The 12,294-nt window shown below is 38.0% G+C and overlaps 1 protein-coding gene across 3 annotated transcripts in view; it reads left to right on the top strand.

The window, feature by feature from the left end:
- The window catches only part of LOC149218477 (uncharacterized), a 500,716-nt gene that overhangs the window by 317,404 nt on the left and 171,018 nt on the right, over positions 1-12,294 (top strand). For 2 of the 3 annotated variants that reach the window (XM_089384075.1, XM_089384074.1), the window contains exons 16-20: positions 196-304; positions 481-579; positions 726-869; positions 1,102-1,263; positions 1,697-1,918. In XM_089384075.1, the coding sequence (XP_089240201.1) occupies positions 196-304; positions 481-579; positions 726-869; positions 1,102-1,263; positions 1,697-1,918 (736 nt within the window). The remainder of the gene's footprint in view (positions 1-195; positions 305-480; positions 580-725; positions 870-1,101; positions 1,264-1,696; positions 1,919-12,294) is intronic. The other variant, XM_089384076.1, reaches the window with a different exon arrangement.

The following is a 12,294-nucleotide window of genomic DNA, read 5'->3' as shown; positions in this document are numbered from 1 at the left end:
TATGTATCCTAAGAATGCGAAAGAACTAATTTGCATCCTAGTATGAGCACATAACAACTTTTCCATTGAGCTTCTCATGTTTACCTCATTATCGGATCTCATTTGGGATTATATTGACAATTATTATTTTATTGGGAATCTCTAGTCTATATTAAATGTCCATGGAATTTTTTTATATCTCCTGTGTTTATGCAGGTATTTAGTCAATGCATTCGGTGATGGATTGAGGTTGCTTAAAGTCAGCAAGATTAATGTTTCATCTTTGGATTCATATGAAATGGAGATCGAGAAGTCTCTAGCAAATGTAGGTTTAATTAAAAGTTTCAGTTCTAATTAATTTAATTGGATTTACTTCCTCCTATGTACTGAAAATTCAACATAATTTTATTTCTTTTCTCCAATTTTTATTCATTCAAGAACTTCTGCATGTTACTGTTGTTCACCGAAATTTTTGTTGTGAATGTTTTTCTTCAAATACAGGAAATCATAGAACCTCTCTGCAGGGACATTGAAACTGATCTTCGTCTGCATGTGCACTCTGCTCATCTGAAAGGATCAGTTAATGTGAATCCTACAAAGGTTCATTGTCTCCCCTCCTTGTATGATAAACAAAGAAAATGTGATATAAGATGTTAATGCAATACCTTTAACCAAAGAAGCATTTTGTTAAATTTGGAGCTTAGCAGAGAATAAAAAATAATGTTTCTTGTTATTATTGCTCTCAGACAGGCTTGCGTGATTTATCCTGGTATTTACAGTTGAAACCATTGAGAATATCATCCAAGTATATCCATATAAAATCTCGTGTTGAGAACTATTTGAATGCAGCTTTCTACAATCATGCTGCCATGGCTCCTCATGACTGGAAGGTACATCGAAGTGCCCCTGCCCAGACTCAATGAGTTATCATGAACATGATCAAATATTTAAAGATTGTTGATTGGTTGTATTTATATACATTACTGTGTTTGATGTTTCCTCTCTTTGTAATAAAATTTGTGATTGTATTATTTTGTTTTTCAAAATAATTTTTTAGCTGCACTCTAAATTATTTAGATGCCAAAACACTTTTTAAGTTTTCTTTTTTTCCCTAATTTTCAGATATATTCCGAGATGAGACACCGTGCAGAACAGAAATATGGGCTGGAATTAGATGATATTCATTTACCTGGTCAGAAGTTGGAGCAGGGTGTTGATCTACTTGAAATAATGCATAATATTCATATATTTGTGGCTTCACATACTTATAATCTAAATACACAGGTATGCCATCTCTTCTTTACATAATTCTTTTCTATTTTCATGGTGTTTGAGGTGGAAAATAATGTTGTTTGTACGTGAAGCTTCCTAATGTGGTACCATTGCATGCTGATATCAAGGCCTATGGTGTCCACACACATGCACTCATATTTTTGAATGTGGCTTTGCAAATACTCTGCTTTGTGTTATTCACTTCATTATTCTATTGTTTGTAATGAATTTGCTAGGAGTATATATATCTAACAGTTTGTGCCCTAATTTTAGTTTGAACTATGCATCAGTCCATGCAAATGTAACTTAGTTGTGTTTATGTGCCTCAAAGCATTATGCATATAGGCCATAGTTTTGTTGTTAATTAAATGATGCAAGTATCTGGTTTATAATTGCAAGGTTGAGAAAAGGTGGCTAACTATATAAAATTTATTATTGTGCTCAGGTATTCATAGAGAAAGTTTCTAATGCCCCAAACCGGAAAAACTTGATTACAGTTGGTGTAAAGCATGTCGCCAACTCTATTCGAACACATGGAATAGGCATTATAAGTACAACTGTGAATTTTGCATACCATTTTCTTGCTCAAAAGTTTGTTGGTTTCTCACAGTTTCTTTTGGATGACCATATCCAGTCTTGTTTGGTTAAAGAATACAGATTTTGGAAGGTAAAAACCATTTTCACTCTATGTTTCACTTGTAAATATTTGATGGTCTCAACTGAATTGAAATGATTCTAAGCATATGGTGATTAAAATATCAATGTTATACAGGCATCTCAAAAAATATAGTGGTAGAGAGGCACTTTAGTTTACTGTGACTTCAATTTGCTTTACACTTCCCAGTTTTAAGATGTGTTTGCTTCTTTCATCATGGGTGAATGTAGAAGACACAGATTTCATGTACTTTTCTTTGTCAGGCACAAATTACAATAACTGCTTATCTGATCATTTGTTTTTTTCCACTTAATCAAACTTATGCTTTAACCAGCATTAGAAAAAAGTCAAATTTTTATTTTTTAGTTTATTTATTTCGGACAAGAAAGCAGATAAAAGTCCTCAAGAGTGCTCAAATACAAACGCAAAGGGACAGTCCTGACTCACACCGGGTCTGGCCAATCATGGAAAGAAATTAAGGCAATCAGATGTGATAGAGTACATGAGAAAGCCGAGGATCACTAGAAATCTAGTGATACCATTGAAATTCTTAGCTAGAAATCTAATGACACTAGTATCTATTATAACACTTATTTCTATTTAAATGGCCTAGAATAAGTCTCATAAGGAGGCTAGAACTTTAGTATGTATATCTGTAAGAGGCTCGTTTTGCCATTAGGAATGAGAGGTATTCATTGGCACTGCAAGGATGTCTTATCAGTACTTGTGGTTTTCTAGCTATCATGTACTTTGTTTGCATAGTTTTGATTCCCTTTTTGATTAAGATCATTTGTAGGTATTGTTGTTATGATTTATCATGGTACCAGAGCCATTCTAACACCGTGGAGCCTAAGATGGAGACCATCCTTGTTTGAGATTGCAAAGGAGAAAGAGCATTGTTGTAATAAGAAAGAGCAAAGTCTAAGAAGATTATTTTGGATGCACAGGCATATGGAAATGAGAGATAATTTCAATATGGAGACTTTATCTTTTAAGAAAAGAAAAAGAGGTTTTGATATTGTTTTTTTATTTCTTAAAGTTTGAGACCTAAGAAATGCTGTGATCTAACTCTTCTACATTTTGGCTCTTTTCTGGGTATATTTTCCAGTCAATCTTTGCTTGCAATCTGGTAGGAATTGCAAACAAAAGACTTGAGAAGTAATAAGGCTGTATTTGGTGCCATTGAATGTTGGAAAATGTAACTAGGTTCGTTCTTCATAAAATGTATTTGTCAAAAGAATTTTTAGTATTGTTACAATGACTTATTAAAGCACAGGTTTCATGCTTGGGTCATCATTTGATTAGTCAAAGTCCCCATTGGGGATTCCTACGATTAATAATGAGCCATTAGACTCTTAGAGTCATTGTATATTTTATGAGACCCTTCTTGGGCTTTCGAACAATGTAAAAAGAATTATTTTCGAGTCAAAGATGAATTATGTAACCTTCACACCAAGTCAGCCTCAAGGAGATCAAGCCAGCCTCAACTGAGCAATTCGACCTCGCCAAAAGCCTATATATTGAAGCAGATTGAATTCATTTGGACACACTCTCTCTCACAAATTCAATATCCAAGAAAGAGCTGGGAAATGTGCGAAGGTGAAGAAGGAGGTTAAAAGGAGTGCGAGTTTGGTCAAGAAAGAAGGGAAGGACAAATTTGAAGTTTTGGGATGTCTCTCCCTCTCTCTCTCTCTCTCGTGTGGGCTACTTTAGGAGATTGAAGTCTCTTTGTCAAAGTCAAAGCTGCTTCTACTGCCAGTTGATTCCTGAAGCTGCCAAGTCAAAGTTGCTGGGGTCAAAATGTTGCTGCTGCTAGGTCGAAGGTTGGTTCAAAGAAGGAAAGGCTGGCTTGGTGTGGAGGAGGTTTGTGTCTAGGTTGAAGAGTCTCAAGAAAACTATTGAAGGAAGAGATTTTTGACTGAGTTTTCCGCTAGATAGGGGTTTTCCCCTTGGAAAGTGCCTACATCTTGTGTCTTGTGTTTTTGTGATCTTTATACACACATAATTTGGTAATTGCTTGATGAAAGATAATATAACAAATAAGTTAAAGAAGTCAACATGGTTCACAAGTAATTATCAAGAAAGAGAAATATAACCCTAATTCTACTAGCATTGATTTCTCATCATGGTATCAGAGCTAAGGTCGAAGAAGATTGAAGATCACTTCGTTGGCTTAAAGGAAATGATTACTCCCTCCATGATAAGAATGGGATTCAATACTATAGGAAGATGGATCAAGAAGATTTTTGCCTACTACTTATTCAACAAAGCCAAAAGTTAAGGGTTCTTAGCTGCACTTATAAGATCACTTAATGATGATAATCCATGGATCATTGACAGTGGAGCATCAAGGCATATGACAGGGGAAAGTAAACAACTTCAAACTCTATCAAAGGAACCATCTTCTCGTGCAGTGGAATTGGGAGACAACAAAGATATGATGTTAGAGGCTTGGGATCAACATCTTTGAAGCTGGAGAATGGAGTAGAACTACATCTCAACAACATACTATATATTTCAGGTTTGAAAAATAATTTGCTTTCAATTTCTTTCTTAGAAGATAAAGGGGATAAAGTTGCTTTTGTTGATTTTAAAGGTCTTGGTTTGGGGAAAAGATTCAAGTATTGATAAAGTTAGGGTTATTGGAGTTCGTGAAGGAAGCTTGTATAGAGTCATTACGCCACCTCCTCAAGCCCTAGTTCATATGGAAATCAATCCCATTGAGCTATGGCATAGAAAATATGGTCATCTTCACTACAAGGTCATTCCCACTCTTAAACATCTAGTTCGTGGCATCCTCGATATCAAAGAAGATTGTGAAGAAGTTTGGAAGGGATGCTCTTTGGGAAAACATACAAGAAAACCTCATACATTCTAATGTTTGTGGGCCCATGTCTGACAAATCACTTGGAGGTCATCTTTACTATGTAACATTTATTGAGGATCACTCTAGAAAAACATGCCTCTACCTTCTCAAGAAAAAGGATGAAGTATTTGAGAAATTCAAGGAGTTTAGATGTGAAGTGGAAACCCTAACCGAAAGGAAAATAAAAACTTTGAGATCTGACAATGGTGGAGAATACACTTCTAAAGAATTGATTGCATATTGTAAAGAAGTAGGAATTAAGAGGGAGCTTATTGCTCCCTACTATCTCGAACAAAATGGAGTGGCTGAAAGAAAGAATAGGACAATTGAAGAAGGTGTATGAACAATGCTCTTTGATCAAGACTTACCAAAATTTCTATGGGGAGAAGCAGTAATGACAGCCGTATATATTCAAAATAGAAGTCCTCATAGAATTCTTGAAAATATGACACCCGAGGAAGCATTCACAAGGAAGAAGCCAAGTGTTGTCCATCTTCGAATCTTTGAGAGTCCTACCTACATCCACATTCCAAAGGACAAACGAAAGAAGTTAGATTCTATAAGCATCAAAGGGATCTTTGTTGGCTATAGTCTCTCCTCAAAAGCATATAGAATCAACATCAAGGAAGGGAGACACATTAAAGTAAGCAAGGACATTATATTTGATGAAAATCAAGCCTACAAAAGATCCAAGAATATTCCTATGGATTCCGATGATGAAGATCTACCTATATTTGAAGAAGAAGAACTACAACGTGACAATCCTTCTACAATTCAAGAAGAAGAAGGACCAAGTGATCCTATTCAACTTGTGATCATACCGAACGCAAGGAAAAGGCCAAATTGGTTAAAAGATACTCTTGAAGATGCTGAAGGACATGGAGCTACAAAAGGAACCTTTAGAGAAAGCAAAAGGCCAAAGAGGTATTCTGGATATCCTGCATACATGACATGACTAATTGAAGCCGAATTATCTACATTTGAAGAAGCTACTCATCAAGAAGTATGGAAGAAAGCTATGTAGGAAGAATATCAATCCATCATGAAGAATGGGGTTTGGGAAATCGTTCCTAGACCTAGTGACAAATCGGTTGTCACCTCAAAATTGATCTACAAGATCAAACACATTGTTGATGGAAGTATAGATAAATACAAGGCCAAATTTGTTGCAAGGGTTTTCTCTCAAAAGGAAGGCATAGATTATGAAGAAACCTTTGCACCCACTACAAGGTATACTACCATTAGATCTTTGGTTTCATTGGCTGCTATAATGGGATGGAATATCCATCAAATGGACATGAAGACAACATTTCTGAATGGGACCATCGATGAGGAAGTATACATTGAGCAACCTGAAGGCTTTGAGGTAAATGGCAAAGACACTCATGTTTGTAGACTCAAGAAGGCCCTATATGGTTTGAAGCAAGCTCCTAGGGCATGGTATGCATGAATGGATGCCCACCTTCTAGGAATTGGGTTTCATAAAGAGTTCCACTGATCCAAATCTCTACATCAAGGTTGTGAATACTGAGCCAGTCATTATTCTATTGTATGTGGATAATCTATTCATTACAGGTGTGGAGAGAAGAATACAAGAATGCAAGAAGATACTGGCAGCTGAATTGGAGATGAAGGACCTAGGATTGATGCACTATTACCTAGGTCTGGAAGTATGGCAAAATCCCAGGGAGATATATTTGGGGCAAGGAAAGTATATCATCAAGTTGTTGCAAAAATTTGGGATGATGGATTCCAAGCCCATGACTACTCCTATGATTGCCAATCTCAATAAGTTGAGAAGCTCTGACTCAAGTTTCATGGATCCTACCTCCTATCGTCAGTTGGTGGGTTCTTTGATGTATCTGGTAAATACTAGGCTGGATATATGCTTTGCTGTGAACATTCTTAGTCAGTTTTAGTTGGAGCCTTGTCATGATCACTGGATAGCTGCCAAGCATATATTAAGATATCTTTGTGACACGATACATCACTGCCTAAAGTACAATAGCAAGGAAGTCAAGCTGATTGGCTTCACATATTCTGATTTGGGTGGCAGTGAGACCGATGGAAGAAGAACTACTAGTGGATGCTTTAGTTTGGGATCTGCCATGATCTCATGGATGAGTAGAAAGCAAGATCTTGTTGCTTTGAGTAGTGCTGAAGCAGAGTACATGGTTGCATGTGAAGTAGGAAAGGAGGCTGTATGGTTGAAGAAGCTTCTGACAGATTTTTTCGAGAAGCCTATGATCCTGCTGTGATAACTTCTGATAATCAAAGTTGTATCAAGATGTATGGAGATCTCGTGTTTCATGCTAGGACAAAACATATCAACAATAAGTTCCACCACATTAGGAACTTGGTGCAGGATGGGATCGTTAAGCTATAGTATGTCCCAACAGATGATCAGGTAGCTGATATACTAACAAAGTCTCTTCCTAATAAGAAGTTTGAATATCTTAGAAGCATGCTTGATTTAGTTGATATTGCTGATCTTGTTGATAATGATAAAAGTTTGGAAGAGATTTGTTGAGGCCTTGTGTGTGAGACACATTGCCTAGGAGGACATCTGGCCGACACTTTGTGTTGATGTCTAGTTCCCGAAGTAGGGAGGGTGGCATTGGTCATGGAGCTCTGACCTCAGATACACACCTAGATCCTTGGGTTGATGGTTAGCAAGTAAGCCTGATGGTACCTAGAGAGGCTGAAAGCTTTAGTCCATCTTAGTCCCACTCAGATAGATTGCTTTGGTCAGGAATCTAGTCCATGGCATTGTGGTGCCTAAACTCTTAATAGTTCATATAGTTTGAGATCTTCCTTGTACTTGTTATGAACACCTCCCTAGTCAAGAGGGAGTGTTAAAAAATGTAACTAGGTTTGGTCTTCATAAAATGTATTTGTTAAACGAATTTTTATTATTGTTACAATGACTTATTAAAGCATGGGTTTCATGCTTGGGTCATCATTTTATTAGTCAAAGTCCCAATTGTGGACTCCTAGGATTAATAATGAGTCATTAGAGTCATTGTTTATTTCATGAGACCCTTCTTGGGATTTCGAGTGATGTAAAAAGAATTATTTTTGAGTCAAAGATGAATTATGTAACCTCCGCACCAAGTCGGCCTCAAGGAGATCAAGCCAACCTCAACTGAGCAATTCGACCACACCAAAAGCCTATATATTGAAGCAGATTGAATTCATTTGGACACTCTCTCTCACAAGTTCGATATTGAAGAAAGAGATGGGAAAAGTGTGAAGGTGAAGAACAAGGAATGCGAGTTTGGTCAAGAAGCGAAGGACAAAATCGAATTTTTGGGATGTCTCTCTCTTTCTCGTGTGGGCTACTTTAGGAGATCGAAGTCTCTTTGTCAAAGTCGAAGCTGTGGCTGCTACCAGTTGCTGCTTGAAGCTACCAAGTCGAAGTTGCTAAGGTCGAAATGTTGCTATTGCTAGGTCGAAGGTTGGTTCGAAGAAGGAAAGGTTGACTTAGTGTGGAGGAGGTCTGTGTCTAGGTTGAAGAGTCTTAAGGAAACTATTGAAGGAAGAGATTTTTGATTGGGTTTTCCCCTAAATAGGGGGTTTTCCTTGGCAGAGTGCCTACATCTTGTGTCTTGTGCGTTTGTGATCTTCATACACACATAATTTGGTAATTGCTTGATGAAAGATAATATAACAAATAAGTAAAAGAAGGTAACATAATTCAAGAGTAACTATCAAGAAAGAGAACTCTAACCCTAATTCTACTAGCATTGATTTCTTAATACTGAAGAAGTTAAAGAAGAAAGCTCCTAACAAGTTGTATCTGGATAACTTGATGTTGATATAAGTAGCATGAGGATGATAGAGGACCTTGAAGGTTTGTGTTTACTTGTATATATATTTGAAGATTTATTACTGATTGGGGTTGTGATTCTGCAAGATCTCTTCATAAATATGTTGAACGCTTGAAGCATGCTTGTATTGGTGGATATATAACTAATTTAGTTGATTAGGAGAGATAAAACGTATTGTGGCAACAAGATGCTTGGGAGGACATTTGGCCGACCTTTGTGTTGATGTCTAGATCCTGAAGTAGGGAGGTGGCGTTGGTCTTGGAGCTCCGAGCTTGGATATGCACCTAGATCCATGGGTTGGTGTTAGAGCTTAAAAGCTTGATGGTACCTAGAGTGGCTAAAGCTTGAGTACATCTTAGTCCCACCTGATTAGAGTACCTTGGTCAAGTATCTAATATGTAGCACTGCGTGTGCTGTAACTCTTCATAGAGCATATCATTTTGAGATCTTCCATGTACCTATGTATATATGTAATTATGAATACCTCCCTAGTTAAGAGGGAGTGTTGAAAAATGTAACTAGTTTCGGTTTTCATAATTGTATTTGAGTCATAATGTAATGTATTTGTCAAAAGAAAGAAAAATAAATTTTATTATAAAAGAAATTGACTTATTAAAGCATGGGTTTCATGCTTGGGTCAATGGTTAATAGGTCAAAGCCTCCATTGCAAGCTTCTAGGGTTTGTGTCAAGAGTCCTTGTCCTTGTCATTATGTAATAGACCCTTCTTGGGCTTCTTGAGTCAAGAAAGAAATTTATTTTAGTGTTAAATAAGTCATTTAGGCCTCCTCCACCAAGTCGGCCTCAAAGAAGGACAAGTCAACCTCATCAAGGGAATTCGACCTCATGGAAGCAGTATAAATAGAGGGAGCTTGATTCATTTGGAGACACACTCACTCAAGTTCGATCTTCATAGAGAAAGAGGACGAAAAGGAGAGCGAAGTGCAAGAGAAGAAGACCTAATCAAAGAAAGAAGAAAATCGAAGTTTTCTGGGCATCTCTCTCACACGTGCGAAGTCTGCTAGGATTTTTGGACTGAAGTTGGGGGCCAAATTTTTTTAATTAGTTGCAGGACCGAAATTGCAGATTTGAAACTAGGTCGAAGTTATGAAGCAGTAGGGTCGTAATTCTATCTTTGATGCAGTATTGTTGCAGTTGATCTTTGAAGTTTGGAAGAACAGTTTGAGGGGTGGCTTGGTGGAGTGAGTAAGGTCTTTTGGTCTAAGGTCTTGGTCTATCTCAATTTGATTTGCTAGTAGAAGAGTTTGACTGGATTTTCCCTTATAGAGGGGTTTTAGCCCTGGTTGAGTGCCTATATCTGGTGTCATTGATCTTCATGTTTTGATTTGATGATTGCTTGGTTAAACAAAGATAAAAGAAGAACATAAAGAAAAGATAGTAAGACTACAAGAATATCACAAGTAATTATCAATATAAGAGAATCTTTCTGCCTTTTTGATTTTCTAACAAAAAACACTCTAGAGTGGACTCACTTAGTGCAGTCCTTATCGACATATTCTCCACCATTATCTGAGCGCAAGACTTTTATTTCTTTACCTGTCAGATTCTCCACTAGAGCCTTGAACTCCTTGAATCGACAGAAAACCTCATCCTTGGTTCTCAGAAAATAGATCCAAGTTTTCCTCGAGTGGTCATCAATGAAGGTAAGGAAATACTCGGCGAGTCAGCACTGCTAAGAGCTTTGACGGACACAGGTACGCAAATATCTGAGTGTATCAATCCTAGTACACTCTTGGCCCTGTGGTTGCTCCTAGGAAATGCCGCCTTGGCATACTTTCCTAGAGCGCATCCCCTGCATACATCATCTCGTTCCGTACTTAGATCCGGAACTCCTATTACAGTGCTCCTGAGAATTCTCAGAGCTCCATGGTGCAAGTGACCCATCCTTCTATGCCATAGTTCATTCAAGTCTTTGTCCCCATGACTGCCTATTAGTGCCATTGGAGATTCTAGTTGTAATCTATACAACCGATTACTTTTGATCCCGATCTGCACTTTCTTTTTCCAGCTCGGGTGTTTGACGTATACCTTTTCCTTGATGAAGTAGACGTCATAGCCCTTGCTTTGTGGTTGTGTCAGGGAAAGTAAGTTCATCCCCAATCTTGGCACATGCAACACATTTGTCGCAATAAACTGCCCTCCCGATTCTATCTAAAACACTATGGTACCCTTTCCTACTTGAGTGCACTTTGCCTTGTTCCCCATGGTGATCTGAAAGTTCATCTTCTCTTCTCGATATTCTAAGAAACACTCCTTGATTTCCGCCTTATCCCACGAGGCTCCACTGTCTATATACCATACTTATAACGATGTAGCACTAGTCATGCACGCCACCTCTTCTTCCTACCTGGAAGTGAACATAGAGAAATCGAAATCTCTCTCTCTTGTGCAATCTTCTGAAAATATGCGTGAGTCTCTTGAGGTGGATGCCTCTGCATCGTTATCTCGACTCATAACTGATTTTCCCTTTTTGTCTCTGATTACTCCCTTTGATACCATGTGAAAATTCTATCACTGCAACAACTGATTTACTTTTCCTACTTATTTCATCATAAGTTATTCATGAAATTACTTCAACAAACATTAAAATAAATACCGCTGTAGATATCACACCTTAATACAGAAAGAAACATATGCACACATTAACATAGTTATTTTGGACTAATGTCCCTAGAAAAACCCAATGTGGGAAAACTGGTGCAGCAAGGGAGGATTTTATTATTTAGTAATTTTCTTGTACAACAGGGTGCCAAACTGGCTTACCCACAGATAGACAAACTTCCAACACTTTTCTAAACCCAGCGTAGGCCCTATTGACCTCTGCTACAACTTGAAACCCTCTGCATCAGCCTACTGAGGCTCTGCGCAACCTCTCTGGGCTTCTGTGTCACTCCTGCAGCCTCTGCGTGGATGACGCAGGCCCTTCTGGCTCTGTGCAGTCTCTGTTGCCTCTGTGTGGCTTCCTCTGGCTTTGCGTCTGCCTCTTCTACACTGATCTCCCGCCTCTTTGTTCAGTACTTGCTGCCTCTTGACTACTGTCCAGACCACTAGTTCAATTTCTCACCAAACCCCGCTCCAGAAATTGAACTGACTGGTCTCCCTCAGTGTATTCTCCAAGTGCCCCTCAAGCCGCTTATACTTTTTCTGTTGACATCTCAACGGCTGAGATTAAGTCCCTAATCAACAACTAAGATTAGATCTGGCTTGATCCATGTCTTTTGGAACATTCTAACACAGATTCATATTAATACATATTAATATTTATTTTCCCTTAGTTTAAACTTAGGGACTCCATTAAAAATATCAATTATTTTAATATATCCTGATCTATTTAGAGTCTGCCCAAACCCTTTCTGGGTATTGGAGATTTTATGTGCCCCAACCTCTCCACCAAATTTCGTGGCTAGAGTACATTCGATACTACCCCAAATCAACACTTCCCACTAACAACCCTAGTCTCCTTCACAAGGGACTATTCTTAGGGTACAATAAGCAACTTCTAACAATCCTCCACCGTTGCACACAAGGTCCTTCTAATTTTGTCCAAACTGGACCTCATCACCCTAGCAAAACATCAATCTTGGAAGGACAACCAACATACCTTTAGGACGTTCATGATTATGCCCTTCTCTAGGGCATATGCATGCACTTGAAGATTTTTGACCGTGGTTTG

Source organism: Pinus tabuliformis, chromosome Q (assembly GCF_031772625.1).
Source record: "Pinus tabuliformis cultivar Carrire ecotype Pingquan chromosome Q, CPIR1, whole genome shotgun sequence".
Classification (NCBI taxonomy): domain Eukaryota; kingdom Viridiplantae; phylum Streptophyta; class Pinopsida; order Pinales; family Pinaceae; genus Pinus; species Pinus tabuliformis.
The sequence above is the reverse complement of the archived record's forward strand: the minus strand, read 5'-3'. Positions and strand labels throughout refer to the sequence as shown.